The sequence below is a fragment of the Solenopsis invicta genome, chromosome 3 (assembly GCF_016802725.1).
Source record: "Solenopsis invicta isolate M01_SB chromosome 3, UNIL_Sinv_3.0, whole genome shotgun sequence".
NCBI lineage: Eukaryota > Metazoa > Arthropoda > Insecta > Hymenoptera > Formicidae > Solenopsis > Solenopsis invicta.
This window is the reverse complement of record NC_052666.1, coordinates 25,970,415-25,995,062: the sequence shown is the minus strand read 5'-3', so window position 1 is coordinate 25,995,062 and position 24,648 is coordinate 25,970,415. Positions and strand designations below refer to the sequence as shown.

At 33.2% G+C, this 24,648-nt stretch overlaps 6 protein-coding genes and 1 long non-coding RNA gene across 12 annotated transcripts; 4 read left to right on the top strand and 3 right to left on the bottom strand.

Annotated features, from left to right (window-relative positions):
• Positions 1-888: 888 nt before the first annotated feature.
• LOC105197249 lies at positions 889-3,288 on the bottom strand. Its single transcript, XR_850807.3, has 6 exons — positions 3,197-3,288; positions 2,440-2,502; positions 2,191-2,354; positions 1,703-1,761; positions 1,309-1,432; positions 889-1,018 (listed from the first exon to the last, which is right to left on the bottom strand). It is a non-coding gene; the product is annotated as an uncharacterized LOC105197249 (long non-coding RNA).
• A 375-nt stretch (positions 3,289-3,663) lies between these two features.
• LOC105197247 (ADP-ribosylation factor-like protein 2-binding protein) lies at positions 3,664-5,239 on the top strand. The gene is made up of 6 exons (XM_011163544.3): positions 3,664-4,166; positions 4,309-4,413; positions 4,511-4,617; positions 4,694-4,779; positions 4,883-4,979; positions 5,048-5,239. Exons 1-6 carry the CDS (start codon positions 4,163-4,165, stop codon positions 5,138-5,140), a joined length of 492 nt encoding a protein of 163 aa, XP_011161846.1. The 5' UTR covers positions 3,664-4,162; the 3' UTR covers positions 5,141-5,239.
• LOC105197248 (nuclear pore complex protein Nup93) lies at positions 5,236-9,653 on the bottom strand. Its single transcript, XM_011163545.3, has 7 exons — positions 9,418-9,653; positions 8,162-8,342; positions 7,118-8,084; positions 6,721-7,045; positions 6,284-6,640; positions 6,021-6,138; positions 5,236-5,937 (listed from the first exon to the last, which is right to left on the bottom strand). Exons 1-7 carry the CDS (start codon positions 9,651-9,653, stop codon positions 5,626-5,628), a joined length of 2,496 nt encoding a protein of 831 aa, XP_011161847.2. The 3' UTR covers positions 5,236-5,625.
• Positions 9,654-10,106: 453 nt separating this feature from the next.
• LOC105197243 (ubiquitin carboxyl-terminal hydrolase CYLD) lies at positions 10,107-15,664 on the top strand. 4 transcript variants are annotated; one of them, XM_039447291.1, is made up of 12 exons: positions 10,107-10,310; positions 10,415-10,891; positions 11,903-12,047; positions 12,121-12,348; positions 12,882-13,057; positions 13,142-13,255; positions 13,332-13,555; positions 13,694-13,866; positions 13,946-14,242; positions 14,336-14,451; positions 14,530-14,746; positions 14,932-15,664. In XM_039447291.1, the coding sequence occupies exons 2-12, from the start codon at positions 10,418-10,420 to the stop codon at positions 15,120-15,122; spliced, it is 2,355 nt and encodes a 784-aa protein (XP_039303225.1). In that variant the 5' UTR covers positions 10,107-10,310; positions 10,415-10,417; the 3' UTR covers positions 15,123-15,664. The 4 variants fall into 4 exon arrangements, with proteins under 4 accessions (XP_039303225.1, XP_011161845.1, XP_039303224.1 ...); XM_026133151.2 differs by having other exon boundaries at positions 10,108-10,477; positions 10,545-10,891; XM_011163543.3 differs by having other exon boundaries at positions 10,107-10,891; positions 11,903-12,035.
• An 849-nt stretch (positions 15,665-16,513) lies between these two features.
• Positions 16,514-19,008, top strand: LOC105197241 (distal membrane-arm assembly complex protein 2). 2 transcript variants are annotated; one of them, XM_026133168.2, is made up of 2 exons: positions 16,514-17,493; positions 18,691-19,008. In XM_026133168.2, exon 1 carries the CDS (start codon positions 16,641-16,643, stop codon positions 17,454-17,456), a length of 816 nt encoding a protein of 271 aa, XP_025988953.1. In that variant the 5' UTR covers positions 16,514-16,640; the 3' UTR covers positions 17,457-17,493; positions 18,691-19,008. The 2 variants fall into 2 exon arrangements, with proteins under 2 accessions (XP_025988953.1, XP_011161841.1); XM_011163539.3 differs by lacking the exon at positions 18,691-19,008 and adding an exon at positions 18,125-18,169 and having other exon boundaries at positions 16,516-17,493.
• LOC105197242 (U11/U12 small nuclear ribonucleoprotein 25 kDa protein) lies at positions 17,485-18,729 on the bottom strand. Its single transcript, XM_011163540.3, has 2 exons — positions 18,238-18,729; positions 17,485-18,154 (listed from the first exon to the last, which is right to left on the bottom strand). The coding sequence occupies exons 1-2, from the start codon at positions 18,514-18,516 to the stop codon at positions 17,906-17,908; spliced, it is 528 nt and encodes a 175-aa protein (XP_011161842.1). The 5' UTR covers positions 18,517-18,729; the 3' UTR covers positions 17,485-17,905.
• A 648-nt stretch (positions 19,009-19,656) lies between the features above and the next one.
• LOC105197240 (integral membrane protein 2C) lies at positions 19,657-24,627 on the top strand. 2 transcript variants are annotated; one of them, XR_003268524.2, is made up of 6 exons: positions 19,869-19,952; positions 21,052-21,543; positions 21,620-21,734; positions 21,839-21,988; positions 22,068-22,268; positions 22,362-24,627. XR_003268524.2 is itself a non-coding variant. In XM_026133167.2 (5 exons), exons 1-5 carry the CDS (start codon positions 19,869-19,871, stop codon positions 22,163-22,165), a joined length of 939 nt encoding a protein of 312 aa, XP_025988952.1. In that variant the 5' UTR covers positions 19,657-19,868; the 3' UTR covers positions 22,166-24,627. The 2 variants fall into 2 exon arrangements, 1 of the variants encoding a protein (XP_025988952.1); XM_026133167.2 differs by having other exon boundaries at positions 19,657-19,952; positions 22,068-24,627.
• Positions 24,628-24,648: the final 21 nt, after the last annotated feature.

The window sequence follows — 24,648 nt, the reverse complement described above, 5'->3', positions numbered from 1 at the left end:
AAACAGGCAAACAAATTTTTAATATTATGGTTATTTCAAATGAGTGTAACAAATTGTATTTTTGCATTAATTTTTTTATCTATGTTTCTTCAAAGTACCTTTATATATACTAAAGCATTATATTTTTTTCAATTCTATGTTTTTCAATTTGTCATTATTCATTTTAGTATACACATAGTTTTTATTCATTAAATTATTATTAGTGAAACACGATCAAAATTCGGATTTAGTATGTCTTGAAGTAATTATTATTCACGGAATTATTATGTCACAACATAATTTTAATTTATGGAATTGTTTTATGCCGTTACTTAATTTTAATTAATCCATTTAAAATTTTATAATTACATAATAATAATTGGGAATTATTATGTCTTGCAATAATTTTAATTTATGGAATTATTATTATGTCACGACATAATTTTAATAAATTATCATTATTTTTTGTCATATTATAATTTTAATTTATTTAATTAAATTTATGTTTTGACAGAATTATGTTTATAGCCATAATAAAAATTACGATTCTTATTATGCTTGAACATAATAATAATTGCACGAATAAAAGTAATGGATGTGACATAATAGAAATACAGAATTATTTTTATGTCAATTTTAATTTATGGAATTATTATTTCGTTGCGATATAATTTTAATTTGTCGAAGTATTACTGTATTGGGGGATAATAAAAGTGAATTAAAATTATATCAAAGCATAATAATAATTAAAATTATGTCGCAACGTAAGATTAAATCCATGAATTAAAATTAATATATTTTAAAAATAATTTCCGTATTTTTATTATGTCGCGTCCATAATTTTAATTCGTGAAATTGCTATGTCTGGACATAATTTTATTTATTTAAACTCATAAGTTTTTGAGACAATTTTTTAAAAATATTTTTATTAGAGAACATTTCTTTTATATTATTAAAAAGTAAAATGGCTTGCTATATTTCATAGTTTCGTTACCTCGATCGATCCGCAACAGTTATCAGATACGTTGCTAGGATGAATCTGCAATATATAAATATAAATATAAATATAATCCTTATTAAAGTAGCTCTTAAAATAATCAATGATTCAAAAAATAATTTTTACACGCGTTGAATTTTTTAATTGCTTTTAAATTAATTAAATATTTTAATTAAATATTTTCAAAAAGAATAACCTTATAAAAATAAATTTATAAAATTGTGTAATAAAATATTTTTTTCTCTAATTATTATTTTTTAAAAATTGAAAGCAAATGACTAAAGAAACGGAAATAAATAATTAATGTTACGTATGTAAGCAATAATGCTTACCGCAAAGTTTCTCCATCAAAACCCGATACCTTGCTTAAGTCTAATTTGTTTCCAAGTTGTCAGATCGTCAGATTATATTTCCACGATGTGCAATAAAATTGTAGTACATACGATACTATACGATCTGTAACAGAAAAAGTGTTCAAATACAAAAAAATGTTTAAATAGAAATAATATTAAAAATAAATATATGGGAAAATTATTTTTGCATGCAAGTATCTTTTTTTTATTTATAATTTCAATAGATATGTAACAAAATATAGTTTTAATAAAAATAAATTACTAAAATACAAGAATCGCGCGCTATGTCGCAAACAAATATCGAATCCATGTTTTACGCAATAATTAAGTGTTGTTTAAAAATAAATGCATGGTTAATGTAAACTTTACTTACTAATTAAATGAATCGTAACGCTATTCGTTCCAAATGTTTCTTGCTGTGTACGCCGCGTTCTGCAAATAAAAAATAAATGCAATTAAGAAGACAAAACAATTTCATTTCCCGCGCGGACAACTTCATAGCGACGCCGCACTTGTGACGTAGTGATGCTATTCATTCCGCTTTCAACTTCACATGCATGTACTGGTCCGCGTCTCAAACAACAAATGTATGTACGTTGTCTTTTATGACGATTATTATTTCGTATTATACGTTAGAAGCATATTAATATTATAAACTTCGACATCCGCGCGCGTTACTTGCAATCCGATAATATATGCATATATCGTCGTTGTCAACAGGTAGCGCGATATACATTCGACCGAGTAATTATCGCGAAATACGCATTTGTACGAATCATCGATCTGAGTACAGAATTTGTATTGCGCGATGGTTAAACTGACGATATTGATACGATCGAGATTGAGATTGATTTCGCTCACCTGTTAAACGAGTCGCGTCGCCGTTCGTTTCGGTTCCGATTCATCTTGCGTTCGCCGCGTTCCGCAATCAGACGTGTAAATGCGGATCAAGATGGCGAGCCGGCTTCGTTCCGCACGCGCGGCCAACGCATCAAGATCGACGCCGCGATCGCGCCGCCGCCGCGCTGCACACAAACATCGAATTTACATTACGTGATGATTGTGTTGGCAGTAAAATATTAATGCAAGCTTGACATAAGTCTCGCTCACCTGTTAAACGAGCCGCGACGACACCTCCGTTCTGCAGCAAGTCCGTCCCGCGTCCGTTGCGTTCTGTAAATGAAACGTGAATGTAACTGACAATGAGAAGACGGCGAGAAGCGGCTTCGTCTCTCGCGCGGTCAACTTCACGCGACAAGATCGACGCCGCATCCGCGCACCTTGCCATGGCGACGCTAGGTGTCCCGCTGTTCATTTCTCGTTCATGCATTTTCAGGAACATTGTCGAATTAACGAATAAATACGCTATCTTTTATTATGTTTATTTCGTATTCGCTAGAGTAAGCATGTTAATTTTATCAAAAGATCTGCACGCGATACTTGTAATACACGATAATATGCTCGTCGTTATATCAATTATTCGCAATACATTTTTTTGGCATTAATTATTGCGAATGCGCGTAGCGTTTTCATAGGTTATCGATATATAAGCACCGAATCTTCATTATGCGACGATTAATTCGACGGTAAATATTATTGCGAGATTAATATAGATTTCGCTTATATATTTAGTTAGTTTGCGACGCCACTCGTTCTCGCACTCCGATCCGCATCGCGTCCCCCGTGTTCTCTAAACAGACGAAAATGCAAAGATGGCGAGTCGGCTTCATTTCCGCGCGCGCGGTTAACTTTACGCATCAAGATCGACGCCGCACTCGCGCCGCAGCCGCGCTGCACGCGAGCATCGAATTTACATTACGCGATGATTGAATTTGCAGTAAATATTAATGCGATAAGTGTCACTCACCTGTTAAACGAGCAGCGTTGACGTACGCATCTAGAGTCGGTCCGCTCCGTGTCCCCCGTGTTCTGTAAAAGAAACGTGAATACAGTTTAGGATGGGAAGAAGCGGCTTCGTCTCCCGCGCGGTCAACTTCACGCGCCAAGGTTGACACTACATATTCCGCTCCTTGATTTCATGTTCATACATTTTTTGCATTATGATGATAATTATTATTATTTTACGTTCAAAACGTGTCTCAAATCTTATAATTCTTAAAATAAAAATTAAAAGTATAAATAAATTAAAATCTGAGTAAATTGATCCTCCACATGACGATTAACATATCGATTAACATATCGAGTAATCAAAAATAATCGATTACCTTATCGTCAGACTTCTCTCTGACGAGACGATCGACGTCATTATCAGAAATTGTATTACTGATAGAAGGGAAAAAAATGCTACAGTGATCAGAATTTTTTTTTTCTCCAATGTGTTTACACGTGAACATCTGCGCCAGAGAAAAACCTGAGAGAAAGAAAACGTGGGCATTCCCAACGCGAAATATATTGGCTACGTAGTTCAGTGTCCATATTTTATAGATATATTTTGTGGACAGGCGTTTCGAAATAAGGTTGCACCCAGTTGCACCTGGTTGCACCTAAAATCGAACAGAGGAACAGATTGCTCTCTGATATTTATAATACTTAACACGATAAATTAACATTAAATTTGCATCCAATACATCATGATAAGTGAAATAAAGTTAATATTTTTTTGCAAATGCGTCAATTGTTCTGTAATTTTTTTCAGTCAAACTGAAAACTAATCTATGTTAACCTCCAAAAAACTCTGATCAATAAAACGATCGCCTCCGTCGTTCCGGCAACTACTTAATTCAACGGAAAACTGGCTGCTTACGAGTGACGCGATTTTATCTTGCAATTTAAGAGAGTGCCTTATTTTTTACGATAAAGAAGCGAGAAAAGCATGGGTTAGTATTCGTTTGTATTTACTCAGTTTCGTGAGGTTTAACGTTTGCCGCGAAAAATCTAAGGCTCGTCGTACAATAATTCGATAAAAAAATATATGCAATAATTTATATATTGATAAACGTACTGAAATAATTGTTTCAGACGAGCCAACTTTGTCGAGTCCAGAGGACATAAAGCAGATTTCGAAAAGCGAGGAGGACCGCTCGTTCGACGAAACAATCGGTCATATCGAGGATTTGTTGTTAGGTATAACATCATTCTGACTTTTTAATCAATAGAGTTTTATCGGATTGATCTCAGTCTTGAATTGATAGTTTTATAACGTAACGAATCAATTTTCCAGAGGAAGACTTTCAAGCTCTTCAGCATAAATTTCTAGAGAAGTATTGGGACGTTTTTGAACCAGTGGAAGATAACAAGTTAATTTACACTGATATATTTAACGAATATGTGAGTTTCAAAAAAAGCCTTGTAATCCTCTGAGTTGTTACAGATTTATTAAGATATACTTTAATCATTATTTCAGAATAAAGCAGTGGAGACATATCTCGTAGATTACCTGAAGAAAGTCATGCCACAGTTTACAGTTGATACTCTTTTACACCAATTAAAGTGATTATAATTAAAGTATATAGATGAATCAATAATAGAAACAATTTCATGGACTTCTCTAATAAATCTCTCCTTCTCGTGCATGCCTACAAATAAAATGCAGTAAGAAGCAAAAGGAGCTAGAAGGTGAAGTTTTCGAGGTACTGTCAACAATAACGGACTTCTTGGCTTTTAAGGAAATGTTCCTGGATTACAGAGCAGTAAGTACAAGATTATTTAATTTTTTTTCATTGTTTTATATGCACATAATAATAAGAGTTCTTTGTAGGTAAAAGAAGGCAAGGTTGCAGATCTCAGCTGTGGGATATCTGTAACGTCTTTGAAATCTTGTAATGCAGAAAGTTGCAAGGATCCAAGATAATAAAAATTATTTTCACACTAAAATAGTCTTTTAGATGAAAGCTAGAGGATAGAACATACGAGTAAAAGCGGCGTAAAATATAATATAAACTGGAATTAATCATTGTGTTCAATATTTATTAAATTAACATGTCTGCAAAATTCTATATTCAGTACATCGCGTATATTTATAAATAGAAATACAAAAATAATTCGAGTATCGTACTGAGTCTTTCTCTTGCATTCTACAAAGTCTCTTGCAACGTATAATACAATATTTAGATTTAATCTGAAAGAATATTTACTTATTTTTGTCACCTATAAACGTTTTGATGGAATATATGCAATCTCATTGCACTTTTAATTAAAAATAAAAAATTTTATTGGAATATTTATCTATAAATCAAATTTAAAAATCAAACCTTTTAAATAACGTTAGCTAACAAATGTATAAACTATACTTAAATACTAAAGGTATATAAAGGTATATAAATTTTGCATTTAATTCTAGTGCATAAGGATCTCCATTTGTACAAGTTTGCTATTCGTCTCATTCGGCATACGATATGGTAACGTGCCTGCGAAACTCGTTAATGCTCGGGCTTGCTCTCGGAGATCATGTAATTGCTGCTCCCTCGCGATTTTATCTCCTGGTTCCACCGATCGCAATTTTTGATATTGACGATACAGTATCGTCATGGTGGCTAGAAGAACATCGGCTAGTGTGCCAGCCACTTCAGGCGACACTCGACGTAAAGCATTCACTCTTTCGTCGACTTCTTTCACTTGAAGAGGCAACATCTTCGAATCCGCGATTGTCTAAAAAAAATATAATATTTAAATTTTAAACTAACTAAAGCATTATTCTCACTTATTTATACTTTGTTAAAAAATATACTTACTCTAAGCGCGCTCTGATATTGCTCGTTGTGAAATTGATCGAAGAAAACCATAAGATCTCTTAAGGTATAGAATGAAGACACTACTTCCGAAGGCGCTTGGATTGCAATATCCTTGTATCTGAAAAGATTTATAGAAGTTATAAATAATAAACTTAAAATTTGCATTCAATTTATAATCTAAATGTATGATTTGAAAATTTGATTTATAATTTATAAATTTATAATTTGAAGAATATTTGATCGAACCCGTGTAAATTACGTACCTTGTACTGATATCCATGGCTGTGACTTGTAATCGTGCCCTGAGAGAGCCAGGCGCTCCTTTTTGGCTAACAACTTGCGTCAAAAGTGTGCACATCAAACTGAGAACCTTTTCGTGATTTCTAGCCAGATCGTACATCATGACTGCATCTTCTAGCAGACCTTTTCTATACAATGTTTCGGCACATATATTTATTACGTCGTCAGTATTGATCTGGAATTGATCCAAAATCCCTGGAAGTCTGCGATCTTTGTCAAGTCTTCCGACTAGTAAAACGCGGTTCGCAGGGGAAGCGTCTACCACCATTTCCGCAGCAGATGCAGCAAACATATTACGATCATACGGATCCTTCATACATCTAAAAGCAAAGCGTCAATATAATATCACACTTATAATAATTAAATAATTTATAATAATAATAGCAATTAAAGATTTTACCGTAATAAAAATAAATAATGAAGGCTCTCTTTCGGGTCTGACGATTCGAATCTTTTAACGTACAACAATATCAGTCTAGCGAAATTCAGTCTCTTCGCTGGTGGCTTATCAGCAGGATCTACGCTTATCAAAGGCGCTAAAACACTTTGACTAACGGCCAATAAATTATGTTCGTGCATAGCAGCTGCCAGATGGACAGCATGCGGTAAATGCCTCGCTCCAGCGCCCGTGGCCAAGAATTCTATTGCTGCTTCAAACTGTCCGGTCAAGAACAGCATCGAAAAGTACAAAAATGGCTGTTCGTGCGCGTGATAATAAGTTTCTCCTAAAACAATATATCAATTAAGATTTCTAGAAAAAATTCCGAGGATAATCTACTGGTCTAAAAAATTATTACCATATATTTCTGAAATTGTACTCTGCAGGTAGTCCAACGTAAGTTTATTCTCAACATCCGCTTGATCTCTTACTTGGCACAGCTTCAGCCACAAGTAATCGTCGGCCGTGGATATTACTTCGGAGTGCAAATCATCCGGCTCGCAGGGAACTAATGCGCAATATGCCGCTCTCTTGTACGGATCGGTAATGGATCGCACTTGCTTCCTATAGTGCAGCTTCAGGATGGATTCAGCGCGATTGCTCGGATGATGTTGCTGATCGTCGCAGGCTTCCTCGAGAGCAGTTTTAAATTCCGGGAATTCTATACTGCATTGATTCAGGCATTGCAATGCGGTTTTGTAGTCCCCGGATCGCATGCAGTAGTACACCAGTGGCCACAACGGCTTATCCTCCACCATGATATCCTGCTCCAAATCTCTCAAATTTTGTACTTTGACACCCACGAAACTTTTAACCAGATGTTTGGTGCCTGGAAGGCCACCTCGTTTTGCTTGCATCAGATTATCATTGATTATGGAGTTCATAAAATCTTTATATCGATTTTCCAGATATTTTTTGGCTTGCAAGACAATTCGCTGTTCAATCGCGGAGCTGCTTCTTGATTTAATTTGGTCTCCTCTGGGTGTCGGTGGAATATCGACCATACACTTTACCATTTGCCATAGATCTACGATTTTCTTGTCATTAAAGGACTCAGAAGCTTTGTAGAACGCATTGAACAGACTGGGTCGTGTTACGCCTCTAAGTACATGATCGTTATAAGTCTGCAATTCCTTCACATAGGCGACTTCTATATTGGAGAGTCCACTGACCATAGAACCAGCTAGTTTTGTACGTTGCGGAGCACCGCGTAAATCCACCAGCTCGCCGGATGGCGCGGTCATGGCGTTTATTATCTCAAAACGCATTTGCTTCCATTCTCCTAACATATGTTCCATTTGTTGTGCTCTAGTAAGTTCAAATGTCTAAAAAGTAAGTCTAGTGTCAATCTTTACATTGCATACAAATAAGTATGTAAATATTTCAATAATACTGTACGTACATCCTTGTGGACCTGTTCAATAATGGAAAGAATTGCATTCTCCTTTTCATTCCTAAGATAACTTACAATGTCCGTGTCAGCAATAGGATCTAGAGGCTCAAACGTGCGTCTTGCGCTGAGTGAATTAAGCTTTTGCGAGATTTGAGATAAATCTACCCCTCGAGAGCCTAGTAAGACATGACTGAAACATTAATTTTTATATTAACATTTAGGTGTTTTCCAACAAGATACACAGACAATGCAGTGTGACACTCAATTATGATACAATGTCACATTGCTCAACAATGTAAAAATCTAAGTATTAATGCATAAGATATCTAAGTGTTAGCAACATTACAAAAAATTTTATGTTTAATATGTATATTAATACATAAAAATATAATTTTTAATATAAATCTATAATTTAAACATATACAGACAAATTGCTTAATTCATTCATATTACTGTTTATGGAGGTATTACTATTTATCTCAGTGGTTTCGATTAAACTATAAATTCATGTATGTAATTTATATGAAAGTAAAACTAAAACAAAGTTAAAATAAAAGTTTATGTATTTATTAAAAAAAATATTAATTAAAATATTATAATATTCTTACAATATTACAATATTCTGTGGTTACAATAATAGAATAATGAAATGACTTCATAATGGAATTTTTCTTTAATACATTTATTTTTGCTTATTAAAAGAAATCTGAGAATATTTGAAATAAGCAGCAATATCTAGTAGCTGATGTTATTATATTAATTTTTATCTTATTATTATAACAAAAAAATATAGAGATAATGAATTCATGTGAGAACAACTCGTAATTAACAACAATAACTGATTTGTAATTAGTGAATCTTGAATTCAATCCAATTCTTATCCTGTATATTCCTTAGTTATAGTTTATAAAATTAATTAAAAAATTTTTAAAATTATGAATAAAAAAGTGAACTAAATTATCATCCATATTTAAATGGGGAACAATATATTTAAATGATTATTATATTACATAATTATAATTGCTTAATAATTTACAATTAACAATAAAATTAATTATTAACAACAGAAATAAAGAAGTAATACATTTTTCGGGAGTATTCTTGGAAGTTAAGCATCAAGAGTTCCAGTTACTTTAACAAGAGATTACGCATACCGCGTGCAAAAAATTGGAGTACCAAGAAACTTTAAACTGTTGTGTGAAAAATATGTACGAAATTTATCATATTTATGTATCATATCCAGCGATAGATCGGCATAAACTTACGCTTGCGCTTCGTTATCCTGCGTGCTTGTTTGCGTGACGCGAGACCACAGCTCATTAGATGCCTCTAATATCTGTAATATCTGTCGCAGATTTCTCTCGACCTGCGGTAGATCCTCGTTTCCCTCGACGGCTGCGGACAACTGTTCCGCCGATCTCAGCAATTCGCTGAAGCCGGAATCGGCGGTTAATCGCAACGTGTCGGCGGGTAACATATCCGCGTGACCGGTATCACCCATATTCGTAACCTGAATATTATCGGCGCGAGGATCTTGCAAAAATCACGCGGCAAAGAATGTACAATCTCTTTGGGCAAAGATCACAACGCACAAAATGGGTGCATCTACAGGAGTGTGTTCGAAAATTCTATTCGTCAGGTTGGTTTATAATGGTTATTACCATAAGAAATTAGCCAATCATAATCGATTATTCTTCTATAAATTGAATATGATTGGTCAATTTCTTACTATTATGGCTGCGTTCCGATATACACTGCAAGTACTGAAAATCTATAGTTCATGTTACGTATACTATAGATTTTCAGTACTGGCAGTGAATTTCGGAACGCAGCCTATGTCCAACTAGAAATCTGAAGATTTCTTTATCCTGATTGGTCACTCTACTCAACGAGTAAAATTTTGGAACGCAGCCCTGACGTGCAACGCATGATAAAAAAATTCCCCAGTTAATTTGACAGCCTTCGCTTCTGCTTCGATTATTATCAATTTCTCCGCACCGTGCTTTGTATGTGAAAGGTTTAAGTAAATCTTGTCGGTGCAATCCGCCAAAATATGTAGCACAAGAAAAAAGAACTCGAAGAATCAGAAATTCGAAGAAAAGTAAAATTGTTCAATTAACTAAATAACATGTGATTCTCGAGAAAAGTGAAGTACAAGGTAAACGTCAACTTCCGTTGACAGGTTGCAAACGCAAGGTTGTTAATCGCGAGCGAGATCGATTTCTCCTCTGATGAATGACGATGATCATTTAATAAAACCAGATCATGGAGGACAGTAGCAAGGAACGCCGGGTCCTGCAGCACTATGTTGCCAAGCAAGACACGGTACTGATACGGATATTCGGTGCGTGCGACGTTAACGTTAACAAGTTGCGTCTGGGAATGCTTGTAGAAGCACTGGAGGATTTGAAGGAGAGCGTGTTGAGGGTGCGCGTGACCGACACCGTCGGCGGATCTAAGACCTGGTGCGGCACGGAATGGCGTTGCCACAAATACGACCTGATCCCTGTGTCGCCGATGGTCTGGCAGTGCCTGCTCGCCGTACAATCTCCTCAGGAGAGGATCCGAATAGCGAACGACGAGGCTCTGTGTGAACAGATACGAAATACATCTGTAAACGATGTAGTTTGGTACTGTTCCGATCCTGCTAACAGACGCGCCAAAGAATTAGCATTTGTCAGATACATCGGACCTGTGCAGCAACTTGGACCTGGACATTACTTTGGCCTAGAACTAGTGGTGAATTAACTAAAGCTGCTTTTAGTTACTGTCACTTTTGTTAAAGATCTTCGATTTTATAACTTAAAAGTAGAAAATATATCATGTATATACAAAGTCATGTATATACAAAGTCCTTCCTCTTGTCTATAAATATTGCCTATGTGAACTGAAATAAAATAAAATATAAACAATCAATGCCTTGTCCATCATTGCTAGATTTTAATGCTGATACTTATTGTGTGATTTTACAAGTATTTTATGTGTGATACCTCTTGAAAGTTCATGAAACTGTAAATCAAATAAATTTTTGGTCTTAAAATACAGTTGAATAAGATATAGTAATATCATGTTATTAAATTAAAAATTAAGTTAATAATTAATGATGCTAATAAGCATCTAATATAGCACTGATGTCAATGAGAACCCTTTCTCCTTAACATTGTAAAAAATTTATTATTATTATTATTACTATTTCTTGTATAACTTAGAACTGTGTTTTAGGACTGAAAATTTATTTGGAGCACAGTTTTATGAAACGTTTATAAAATCATACAATATCAGATTAAAATCTACCGATGAGGCATTTCAACTATTTATGTTATGTTTTCATGTATTAAAGTTTTTTATTAAATATGATTTAAGATAAACAAATTTTTTAAATTATTAGAAGTAAATTAAATTAAAAAATAAGCAAGTGCTTTTACTTTTTAATTAATTCCAAATAAGTCTTATGTTGAAGATATTTAACAGTTTTATTATAAAATATGATAAAAATTATATTAATATATAATACAAAACAATTATATATAAAAACAATTATATAAAAAAATATTTAATTTAAAAAATAAAGATGAATTAAATGTAAAATTATAGTGTATCAAAAATTAGCTGTTATAAAACAAAAAAATATATGCTGAAAAAAAGAATGTACATGACTTTTACAATGAATTTGCAATAAATAAATACATATGTATAATATAGAACACAGTGACATAAACATAATGCTGTGTATATATGTATATATTACAGGAGAATCAGGAATTATCTAAAACATCCTTATTAGCCAAGGAATATTTTGCTTCCACACATTGGAATGCTGCTGCAATATTTGCCCCTATAAATAATATAATATTTTATAAGGATATCGATCCAATCTCTGGCGGTATTGAAAAAAGTATTTACATTTACAAATCAATGTTTCTTTGTTAGTTTTATAATCATGTAGTTTACATATTTTTATATTTCAGCATCGTTCTTGAAAAATAATACAACTGACTATATCAATGATAAGAAGAGATCTGTGCTCGACAGTACACCGGCTGTTTTATTAGAGCAATTCACGCTGTTTGATGACAACAAAAACAACAATCAAGAATCTGTCAACTTACTAAAAGAACGTCAAGCTGGAAAATTGGATCTTGAAAACGATGTTAATAATTACGCTAAAAACGTCGATCACGCTCTTTTTAAATGTGGTAATTTCAAAGAAACAATATACTTATTCTGTTGATACTTTTCCCTAAGAACCCTAAAACACAAAATTAGCTAGTGACGGACTTTAATTTCTCCCGTGCGATAGAGGGAGTTAATAATAGCTCAAGTATTTAAAAATAGACGTACAAAACCTAGCCCGACTTCCTCGAGGGCTGCCGCCAGGTTATACGACGCTCTGCGGTTATTGTATTTTTGTTTAACAATGGCAGCAGAACTGCAGAACATTCCTATTTTTGTATTGGAGCACAAATGGAGTAGTGATATAGAATCAAATATATACAGTGACGTGGAAGATGCGCGTGGCGTAAGCTTGTTGGATTACAGTAAGATACAATTGGCACGCTACCTCTATTGCACTTTGAACTCAAATGCTTTCCTTTTTTCGCGATAATACGTATTTTTTTACATCAGAAGCGATCGTTTATTTTCTGATATATTGTTTTTGAGCATTGTATTATATAGAAATACTCGAATAATACGACAATCGATTACAACAAACTGTTAATTGCAATAGGTAATGACGAGAAGAACGAAATCAAGAAATTCAACAAAGTAGAGAATAAAGGAGAATTGATGGTTGGTTCTAATGTAAAAGTATTTTTGGATACTGATGTTCATTATGGTGTTATTCGATGGATCGGCACCCCACCTGGTACAACTCCTGGCAAATTGATGGCAGCTGTCGAGCTGGTAAGCAAAATGAACTTATTAAATGAATGGATGATATAAAATATAAAAACAATAGAACGAAATTAGACATTCTATCATTCATAGGATAACGGACATCCTTTAGGTACTGATGGAACTTACAAAGACATCAGGTATTTTCATTGTAGACCTTACAAAGCTGTATTTATAGACATCGAACACTGTTCTCATTACGAAAACGTAAATAAAATGAGTTATCTATTATCTTCGTGACGTTAATACGCCATGTTTATTAATTAATATCTTTCTCAAACAGACGAAGCTCAACGAACGGCCTGCACTAACAAACAACGATAATTTCGGTAATATGGAGAGCTCTGTAATCACGGGCATAGTACGGCCTATCTCCGTCAAGGGAGACTTAGAAAGTATATGCGGAAAGTATCGTGGTATTCAGGGTCATCATAATTCATGCTACTTGGATGCAACTCTTTTTAGCATGTTCACATTTACCAGCGTATTCGACAATCTTCTGTTTCGGTAATTAATTTCGCTTCAATGCAAATGAATGTATTTGTTAATTAAAAATTATTTCTCTCTGAAAGAAAAAAATGAATTTTGTTATGTAAATGTAATAGCAGTATAGTGTTTTCTCAAAAAATTTTAATGGCTTTTTAGTCCGCCGAATGAGAAAGATTGTCCGCAGTATGAAGAAGTGCAGAGAGTTTTGAGGGAGGAGATTGTGAACCCGTTGAGAAAAAATATGTTTGTCAGAGCGGATCGTGTAATGAAGCTCAGAACATTACTCGAAAAGTTGTCGTCAGTATCCGGACTCACTAGCGAAGAGAAAGGTTTATTTTTGTATTCCGAAATATTATAGTTTTTATTTTTAATCAATTTAACAACTTTTAATATATCCCTTCTACTTAGATCCGGAAGAATTCTTAACATCGCTGGTCGCCCAGATTTTGAATGCCGAACCATTTCTCAAATTAAGCTCCGGACAGGACGCCTACCATTATCAATTATTTGTCGAAAAAGATGATCATTTGAATCTACCGACAGTGCAGCAATTATTGGAGCAAAGTTTTCTGACTAGTAATATCAGACTGAAGGAAGTTCCTTCCTGTCTCATCATACAAATGCCGCGCTTTGGAAAATCATTTAAAATGTATCAGAAGATACAACCTACGTTGTTACTTGACGTGACAGACATTATTGAAGACTGTTAAGTATCGTTATGTCTTATTTGCAAATTGTATTATAATAGTCGCTTCTGTCTGAGACAAGTTGTAGTAACATTTACATATCATTTTGCAGCACCTAGACAATGCACAGTGTGCGGCAAATTAGCAGAATTTGAGTGTAAAGAGTGTTACGGACAATGCGGCGTCGGTCTCGAAAGTATAGCCTTCTGTTTACAGTGCCTCGAAAAAGTTCGTAAAGTAAAAGAGAGATATATAAATGTAACATAAATTCACATAGAAATAATTTATTTTATGTATTTTTCTTAGGTACATCGTCATGAACGGAGAACGAATCATGAACCAAAGAAGCTGAACGTACCTATGGAATTTACAATTCTGCAAGAACATTGTCCTGTACCTCGTTTGTATTTAGAGCTGTCCGCGGTGGTTTGCATCGAAACTTCGCACTACGTTTCATTTGTAAAATGCGGCCCTGGTTCGGAAGCACCATGGTGCTTTTTCGATTCCATGGCTGACAGAAAAGGTATTTTTTCTTACATTCATGTTTACATATGTATAATGAAATAACTTGCTTTATATATTTTTTATATCGTTTATTTTGCATTTTTCACTAACTACTACCTCATTGTTCACAATCTTTTAATTTAAATATTAAAATAATTATTAATAATTTCTTCTTACTGATGTAAGCTCATTTATTATTATTAGGAGAGCAAAATGGATATAATATACCGGAAATGGTGCCATGTCCAGATTTTCCTTACTGGTTGAGCGAAGACGGAGGAAATTACTTAACCGAACTGACAGACGATCGGCATTTACCGGAACATGCGAAACGACTTCTTTGCGACGCGTATATGTGCATGTATCAATCTCCAGATGTTATGATGTACAAATAACTCGAAGACGAACGATTCATATTTTAAGTAATGTTGAGTCTAGCATTACTGCAAAAGTGCAATCCTGCTTATAGAGCTTTCCCTAATGACTAAGTTTATATAAATCTTTAATGAACTTTAATGAATTATAGCTATGGGCTGATCTAACCATCTCCAATTAGCTTGATTGGTCAATTAAATTTCAGAATAGTCAATTGCAAAACTTAAAATTGATCATATTATTTTTTTCTTACACAAAAAAGTATGTAAAATTGATCTTATTATTTTATGTAATATTTTTTGCGAATTATAATTCATGTAAATATAATACTTTTATAATTAAATTTTAATGAAAATAATTGAAAAATTAGATTAGAAAAAATTAGTTTTAAGTTTTGCATCCCATAAATTTAATTGGTTAATTAAGTTAATTGAAGTCGGAGAAACCGGCCTTATGACTGAGATAATTCCAAGGTCTCGAAATCATGTACAAAATAGGAATATACATTTGTATGCGAAAAAAGAATACATAGTTATACAAAATAAAATTGACAATACATACACACGTTATTTATTTAAAGATGTTTGATGCACCTGTTAGATTTTTATCATCACTGAAGAAACTGATACTTTTCTGAATTTTTAATATATACATTTATTACTTCAGCATATAAATTGGCCGAGAAGGGGACTTGATTTCAAAGCTTTCTGAATTCTCAATATAAATCTTAATGAAAATTTTTCTCAGAAATTTTTATATAATTTTTTTAGTAAAATTTATGTATAAATTTTATAATTTCTGTATAATTTCTAACTTTTTAAATTTCTTATTCTATATTTTCTGATGAAATTTTATAAAATCTAAAAGAGTTTCAAATACTTTTTAGAAATTTATAGGATAAAAAATCTTGGAACATTTCAAAATTTAAATATATGAAAAATTCTAAAACATGACGTAGACTTTCAGTGTTTTTGTCAAGTATTTCGAAAATAATTTGTATAAAAATTCTGAGAAAAATTTTCACCAAGAAAATATCTATATTAAATTAGTCTCACTTAATTTATTTCTTAAAAACTATTAAATAAAATTTTTTAAACTATTTTTAAAAATTCTATTAGAGTTTTTAAAATTCTATTTTAAAAAACTATATTAGATGAAAAAAAAATAAATGATATTTTTTCATGTTAATTTATTCAGGTTAGTTGTTAATATTTTCAATTTTTTTTTTTATTGTAATTTATATATACAACTTCTACAGTTTTTAATCTAAGGAAAATCATTTAAAAAATGTAGTTTTAAAACGTTATGTTTATTTTTATTTATTATTTTAACTGTGTTCTAAAATTTTATTGCGTAAATTATAAAATTGACTATAAATCTGACTAAACATATTCAAAATCAAACTGCTTGATCAATCATGTTAGGTCAAGCAAGGTCAAGTGAGATTAGGTTAGAATGCGGTACACGCGCATTGCCATCGTTCTCTAATCAAAGGCAATCAAAAGCTTACCCTAAATTGATCAAGTTTTTAACTGATAATGCTAACGAAACGATTAACATTCGCACTCGGCAAACAACTGTGCGAGCGTTCGTGCTTTCCAAATAACACGCTCGCTCAGTCAGTACGTGGTTACAGCGTGGAACATGAGAAACGACAATATAAGTGGAGAGAGAAAGAGGATGATGCAGTAACATCCAAAATCGGAGATGATCCGGAGAAACCCAAGACATTCTTCTGGTTTCCTACGGCTGCACCAAAGGAGACCGATTTCTCCCTCGGCACTATTATGAAGTGGTATAGGTACCATAAGGTGCAGTACAACAAGACCAGCCAAGCGTTTAATCCGGAGAGGCATGAGATACTAGGCGCCAATCTGGCCACCGCTCATTTTCTGGTCCATCGCGGCGGCCGGGTCAGATTCAAGGGTAACTCTTACTGGACGGAACGGGATGAAAAGGGCCGATACCAGTTACCCAACACTTACGATCCAAGCTACGTTCTCGAGGCGGTGGACATCAATGGGTTTGATCTACATTATGAGGGCCTAAGTAACTTGTGTGGTCTCATGAAGCTGAAGTGGCTCAGTCTCAAGGATTGCAAGAACATTGACGATTGGGGCTTGGACAAGATCTCGGCAGAGTTCCCCAAACTGGAGTATCTGGACATCTCCGGCTGTGAGAAGATCACCGAGAGGGGACTGGAATGTCTCTACAGAATGACCAATTTGAAGAAACTAATTGTGACGAATCATTACAAAACAGTTGCGTTCGAGCTGGCCTGCTTTATGCTGGAGGACTGTATACCTGGACTGACTTGTGAAATTCTTATACCTGACAAAAAACCAAAAGACTAATGTCAATAAGAAATTAGAATAATATAGCTTGTATAAGGTATCAAGATTTATTTACATACTATTTAATTATTATTTATGCAATCTTGATCATCAGACACACTATACACACAATTCAACAATTTTGTTCTGTAAATTTGTCTCTAAAAAAAGGCTATATAAACAATTTTGGTATATATACAATTTTTTGTGAGTTGGTATATATACAATTTTTTGTGAGTTGGTATATATACAATTTTTTGTGAATAAACTATACAAATATTTTTTAAAGATATTAAAGTACATCATTCCAGTCATTGAAGAATTTTTTTTATACTTTTAGAAATAAAAATTATCTCAGAGGTGTTCTGATCCACAGTGTACATGGAAAGTATCGAAAAGCAACATGTGTACAGAGCGTTGAATGAAATACTAGTTACAGTGTGAATTATAATTTATACAGAACATTCGTGCTAACTTTTCAATTTATTCTTTTCTCTGCGTCTTTTTGTGAAATGTAATTCCACCTTATTGGCAATACCATAAGCTTTGATGTTTTCATTGTCATTAGAAAGTCTAATATCTTCAAAGCAGAGATGATATTTCTTCCAGATGCGCTTCCAACTTATCTTCTTTCTAACGTTCTCCCTCTTCAAAGATAAGCTCATGTGCCGCTTGATGGCCTTTTTCAGATCGAGCACAGTTGTGTCATGTGGAGGTACCTGAAATAAAGTGAAGAAAATGATAATGGTTGAAGCGACACAATACAATTGCATTATGAAATGTCAGCAACGAAAATCATTACCACTACTGCGAGCTTTGGCAGTTCCCCACGGTTCAAGAACAAAGTAATCGCCTGTCCCTGCGCAACCGCGATCTGCGATTTGAGCTCTTCTATCGTAACATCAGAGGGCAAACCAAAGAGCAGTGGCTCGCGCTCAACGAGATTGTTTATGGTCGTCTTAGTCAACTTTACCAATTCTTGGTGACCAAGCCGCGTGGTTTCCAGCTTAATTTCAGCCTCGATATATTTCTCTTCGGTCAATTGCTCTTCAGCTCCTTTTGCTTTTTCGCCAGCATTCATGCTGTTACTTTTGTATTACTTTGGAATATTAACCTATCTTAGCAGCTCTTTTCAATTTATAAGAAATATATAGTCGTAAAATCTTTGCGTTAGGATTCCATTCAAATATTAATCTCAAAAATCGCCTATCTCTTTTTCTTTACGAGTTTCTATATAACTGTTTTTTAATTACAGAAAGTTTCTCGGATTTTTAATTAAGCGCGACGTCGAGCTTCACATGTCAACAATTGTCGCATCAAGAACCAGTAGAAACGATTACATCATCGGCGGCGGCACACAGTAAACGCAGTTGTTGGCGATCAATCTCGGCGTTTGCATTAGTTGAGAGATACTAGGGCATGCGCGATGAGATAAGCAGTAAGCACTAGCAGCCGCTATTAAGCTCAGTCGCGTACCTATTTTACTGTAACAAAAGGTATGTTTAGATTCCTCACGGAAAAGAAACAGAAAATGAAAAAAAAAATAATAGCAAGAAATATATAAAAAAAATGGTAAAAAAGAAAGAAAATATCCGAAAAATTAATTTTAATGTTAATAATATTAGATAATAATAGGAGAATACAGACCGATATATATGTGAAAACACAACTACAATTAAAGAAAAAATAAATTCCCATATAAAAAACAATATTTCTTTGTTATTTCATATAAATTTAATTTACAAATAAAATATTGAATTTTATGATCCATATTATACATGTTTTGAGTAATCTAACTTTAAAAAATGACAAAATTCTAATTTAATATGAATAATGCTTTTTAAATTAACTTCAAGTTAATTTAAATTTAACATAGCTGAATTAATTTTACAAGTCATTCACTTTAACTTCAGTTAAAAAATATCTTAATTTATTCAATTCTAATTAATTATAATCCCTAAACATTTTATTATATATTGATATTACATATACATATAATATATAGCATTTAAAATGTCTTTCGCATTATTAACATAAATAAGAAAGGATAAAAAATAAAATGATATAATAAAAAATAATCTGTATAGTTCTCAAAAAACCCACTTTGACAAGTATCAGGGTACGAGTATGTCTATTGGTCACGTGGTCGGTGACGTAGCTATATGCATGCGTATAGCGTATTCTGCTTCGAACTCTTCGAAGGGGGGTTATCCGTGTCCCACGAACTTCCACTAGCGACGCAGTCGCTTTGAGTTGACTGCGGGGTTGTATACGTCGGTTCGGTCACGACTTCCCCTACTCCGCGTCTCCGGTTTCGCGGACTCTTATCGCTCTCGTTGCGATAAACGGTTATCGCCATTTGGCATTTAGCGACAGCCAGAACACTCGAGCTCGGATTTCTCGTCAGTGTTTGCAGTGTAAAAAGCCACCAAGATGACGGTGATCACGAAAGCGATCACGGAGAAGAAGGCGTCCGACAAAATGGAGCAGCCATTGTTTGTGGAGGAAAATGCAACGGTTGGTATACAAGCATCGCTCGCTGGCGACGCTCGCTATCGCGCTTCTTGTACGACATTTCTCTTCGACGCCCCTTTTGGTTGATTGAAAAACATTGCTACTTTTAATCGGCCGCGTTGTGCGCAGCAAAGCCACTTAACAGAACCCTTGGTACATATATATATGTATACATGCATATATCTAGCAATAAATCTTAACGAACATATGTATATGCGTGTATGTACGTATTTCACAAATTGTCAATTTATATATCGGAGTACATAGTATCTATACTTGCGCTTGTCTCTATGCTGTCAGCGCAAGTGCGCGTTTGGGCTCGGCCGTCGAGCCGTGTTGACATGCACCGCGCGCACACCCGCGCGAGTGTATGCGTGTCCACCGACAAGAGCTAGGTCGAGTTAATTAAACGACAAAATTTACTGCTACGTGATAGATGCACACTTTGCACCTTTTCATGTCTTAACGAAGATGACGCACTGACTTCACAGACAGAGAAATAAACCGTCTAAGGAGGGGTATTTACAAGAGATGAGACCGACCCTCTCCTGTTTCTATTAATTTTTAAAACATTGGATCGTTTTCCATCGCACAATTGATCAAGTGATCTAAAAATGGAGATCTTAAAGAACTAATCCTTGAAACTATTAAATTTTTGTTATATATGTTTTTTTATAGGCAGACAAATTTAATTGCATTTCTAGGAGTAATTGAATTATTTATCCACGTTAGTTTTGTTTTATCCATTCGAGAAGACACTTCTGTAGTTGCTGACAATTACACGTGTTTTCATAAATTTCATGTATTTTTCACATAGAGATAATACTTTCATATAATTTACTATTTTATTAAAGAATTAATCAGAATGTTTATTAGAGAATTGTAGAATTAATGTAAATTAATTTAGAGATAATTCTTTTAGAATAAGAGAATTAAATTATAAAAATAATATTAAATATAAATATAAAAACAACAAATTAAAGAAGAGCCTTATTCAATCATAGTTGATATTTGATGTGTGATTTTACATTTAATATTTAATTATTAATATAAAATGATTGGAACTATTAATGTGAATTAAATGGATATTTTTCTTTAACAGGATACGAAAGCTGATCCTGAAGCAGCACGTTCAAAAGCAGATGCAGTTCCGACCAGCCGTTACTTTATTTCCAGAAGGAGTATCCATCGTATACATATGACAGCGACATTTTTGCTCTTTCTTCTCGCGCTGCTGATACTGCTTATTGGCATGATCGGCGGCTTGTACATCTACAAACAATATGCGAGGACTCAGATGCGCAGATTCCGTACTGGCTGGTACAGCATTCCTTACGACAGCTCAAATAAAGCGTCCTATGGCAGTAATGCGGTTCATCAGGGACTGTTGGCTGATTCTGATCTCTTTACCAAGAGTCTCACCAGGGCCATGGAGCAGGATGCGCTGGACATCGCGAGGCACATAGATCATGATATCAATAATTTCTTCAAAGAGAGATTTGAGATTGATCTTGAGAATGAACACTATGAAAAGATCGACGTGCCTGATTTTCGCGGTGGACGACAAGGCCGCTTCATACACGATTTCAACATTGTGAGTTAATATTCTATTCTCGTATTCACGATCTTTCGCATGGGACAATTTTTCTGATACCATATTGTATTTATAGAATAAAACAGGTATCATAGATATTGATGGTCAGTCTTGCTTTGTCATGCCTCTGAATCGTCAACGCGTATTACCGCCTCGTAATATGTATGATCTCCTTAGAAAAATGTACAACGGTAAGTTTGAATCAAGTTTATTAGTGATTAATTGATTTTTATTAATTTTTATTTATTCTTAATAAAATATTAAAACTTTGCACGTACAAATTCTTTCAAATCAGGTTACTATGAGGTCGACACCGCGGTCGTACGTGAAACTATGAAAGTAATCACACCACCAATTACCGACATGTCAATCGTCGGAACGTATATAGCACGTGAATGCCAAGACTTGCCTACCTACATGCTGCAGAAAGTTAATTCTACTAGTGGTTAGTTATCAAATTTCAAGTTGTACAAAATAAAATATTCCCTCATACTAATGTATTATCATGTTTTTGAATATTCCAGTTGTAAAACGCAGCGCATCGCAGAGCGGAGTGTTCGGTCAGTTCGCCGGCAATAGTATTATGGAAGTCGATATCGTGAATTTAGAGGACTTCGAATGAAACTACAAGAAATTGAGCAGTGAGAATTTTCAATTATTCTAGAATATTAAAACCACCAGTAGATCAATGTATAAAAATTATAAGCTGTCCAGGGCAAACTTAGGTAAATATTCCGTCGAATTTAAAATTGTTACTCTTTTTATCAAATGCTACAATTAATTTCATGTTTTTAGCTTTTTTCCAAATTATGTTTCAGGTATATTCCCACATTTATATCGAAACCTCCATGAGTCTTTCCATTTTCATTACACTTAAAAAAGAAACGTTTAATTTTAAGATATTAAAATGTTTTATTTTTGTCCCCGTTTTTTTAACTTACAAATGTTTTAGTTTTAAACAGTGTTTAAAACACTGAAACATTTAAAGTTATCAAAGATTTTAGCTTTAAATGTTTTAGTGTTTTTAAATTTATCCATTATTTAAAACTAAAACATTTTTAATATCTTATAATTAAACACTTCTCTTGTAAGTATAGTTGTTCCATTTTAATTTTAGATATATAACATTATGAATGTTATTTGAAGTACATGGTTATCGATCTGAAGTATATAATATATCATGAGAAATACTTCTTTATAATATATCATCTTCATGAGAGGTTAAACTGCGTGAACGACTGAATCACTATAAAAAGATGCAAGAGAAGTTTAGTAAGATACATTGCCTGCAGGTTCTTATAGGAAAATTAATATTTCTTCCATATTCTCGTGGTATATTATTTAAACAGGTAGCAAATGTGTTAAGCCATAATAATAAAACGTTTATTATTATGAATTCTGGCATACACAGCTTGTTGACTATATTTATGAATGTCTGCGTTAATAATCGATGAAATCAGTAGAGTAGCCGTGCACTAAGTGGTCGCGCTTACGACGCAGTTTTACGATGCGTTATTATCAGTACTATAGATATATATTCATTTGTGAATTCTATTTAGAAAATCTATCGCGTTATGGACAATGCTTAAACACAGTATAAGCTCGAGATATAAAACACGAATTACTTATATCGCAGAATTGAAAATAATTTTCAAGATATGTTTCTATAAGAGATATATTGGTTTTGCAGTTGTAATTCATGTAAAATGAAGGTGATTTCTGTAAAACACATTAAACGTTTATAAGATTGCTATGACTATATAAATATTTTTACAAAACGCAATTGAATTGAAAAGAGGTTACGCAGAATATTGATTTAAAAAAAGTTTTGGTATGTTTTGACATTCCATATAAGAGACTTGCTTATCTCTTCTGCATTTCTAATCATAAATAGAATTACATACTTTAATATATATATATAATATGAATACAGTATCGTATTTAAATGTTTTATGTACCAGTTCATTGCCAATTTATCATGCATGAAAGCTGAAACTGTAAACCAGAACTGGAATAGATAAGATATTCGTGACTAAATACAATTTTACCATTAGTTTATTTTGATGTATTGTCACACGTAAATAAAAAGAAATCGTTTTTATTTTGTTTTTCATTTTTTATTACACGCGTACGGCATTCATTGTCGACATTCAGAGATATACTCTGATATTCATAGTCTTATATACTTTAATCTTAAATACTGCCTAAATCTCTAATATTTATGAAATGAGTCTCTAAATTCAATTTAGAATATTTTATAATAAAAATTGGACCTCAGATTCTAATGGCATACGAAAAAAATAAAAATTTTATAGTTTGTTTCATGTGATAGATTGATTCATGTGATCATTATTATTTATTAAATAATGTCGAAATTAAGATGGCACATTAAATATATATTATTTTGTAGAATGATTTTGATATTGACGAACAATTAGATGTACACAAAAATACTGCATTGTATTTTCGAATTTAAAATAGTTGAACTATTCAATACTCACATGAAAAAAACTTATTAAATTTTTTTTATAAATCAACCGAGATGAAGAAAATATGTATGTATTAATGTATGCATAGATCACTGAGTTATGGACCGAGTGCCTGAATATTTTTAATCCATTTCATATCAGTTACGTATTCTTGCTTGTATTATCAGCTCAATAAACACTCAAATGTATAAACATGCGGTGCGTACACGCCGTTTTAAATGTATCCGTAGATATGTAGTTTAAACACTGGTGGCAATAAATAGTATATTAGTTAGTTCCACCACATTTTCAAGTGGGGATGGAAATGCAGAATGTCTTGTTGATAATTGATTAATTTCTGTTAATTCCGACGACAACGCGTAATTTTATATGCGTGAACATTTAAATTTTATTATAGAATTACACGATTCACGTTTCGTGTGATTATAGTTAAGTTCCTATAGTCACTATATTTCTATCTTCATGAGTTTGAGAAGTTTCCTTAGCTTTATAGCTTTAAGAAATCAAATTTGTAAAACTGTACGCGAATTAATTGTAAAGTCTGACGAAAAAATAAACGATACATATGAATGTCAGTATTGGCAATTGTAATGAATATTATGCTTCTTGAAGTTTT

What these genes read in the sequence shown, in the direction of transcription:
- LOC105197248 (XM_011163545.3), bottom strand. Translation starts at nt 9,653, where the DNA reads ATGGGTGATACCGGTCACGCGGATATGTTACCCGCCGACACGTTGCGA. An exon ending in TACAATTTCAGAAATATATG is followed by an intron (nt 7,046 to 7,117) that starts GTAATAATTTTT and finishes ATATTGTTTTAG; the next exon opens with GAGAAACTTATTATCACGCG. An exon ending in GCCATGGATATCAGTACAAG is followed by an intron (nt 6,139 to 6,283) that starts GTACGTAATTTA and finishes AAATCTTTTCAG; the next exon opens with ATACAAGGATATTGCAATCC.
- LOC105197240 (XM_026133167.2), top strand. Translation starts at nt 19,869, where the DNA reads ATGACGGTGATCACGAAAGCGATCACGGAGAAGAAGGCGTCCGACAAA. An exon ending in TCATACACGATTTCAACATT is followed by an intron (nt 21,544 to 21,619) that starts GTGAGTTAATAT and finishes TTGTATTTATAG; the next exon opens with AATAAAACAGGTATCATAGA. An exon ending in GAAAGTTAATTCTACTAGTG is followed by an intron (nt 21,989 to 22,067) that starts GTTAGTTATCAA and finishes TGAATATTCCAG; the next exon opens with TTGTAAAACGCAGCGCATCG.
- LOC105197241 (XM_026133168.2), top strand. Translation starts at nt 16,641, where the DNA reads ATGCTAACGAAACGATTAACATTCGCACTCGGCAAACAACTGTGCGAG.
- LOC105197242 (XM_011163540.3), bottom strand. Translation starts at nt 18,516, where the DNA reads ATGAATGCTGGCGAAAAAGCAAAAGGAGCTGAAGAGCAATTGACCGAA. An exon ending in TGCCAAAGCTCGCAGTAGTG is followed by an intron (nt 18,155 to 18,237) that starts GTAATGATTTTC and finishes ACTTTATTTCAG; the next exon opens with GTACCTCCACATGACACAAC.
- LOC105197243 (XM_039447291.1), top strand. Translation starts at nt 10,418, where the DNA reads ATGGAGGACAGTAGCAAGGAACGCCGGGTCCTGCAGCACTATGTTGCC. An exon ending in CTCTGGCGGTATTGAAAAAA is followed by an intron (nt 12,048 to 12,120) that starts GTATTTACATTT and finishes TTTATATTTCAG; the next exon opens with CATCGTTCTTGAAAAATAAT. An exon ending in TTCGACAATCTTCTGTTTCG is followed by an intron (nt 13,556 to 13,693) that starts GTAATTAATTTC and finishes ATGGCTTTTTAG; the next exon opens with TCCGCCGAATGAGAAAGATT.
- LOC105197247 (XM_011163544.3), top strand. An exon ending in TATCGAGGATTTGTTGTTAG is followed by an intron (nt 4,414 to 4,510) that starts GTATAACATCAT and finishes TCAATTTTCCAG; the next exon opens with AGGAAGACTTTCAAGCTCTT. An exon ending in ACTCTTTTACACCAATTAAA is followed by an intron (nt 4,780 to 4,882) that starts GTGATTATAATT and finishes AATAAAATGCAG; the next exon opens with TAAGAAGCAAAAGGAGCTAG.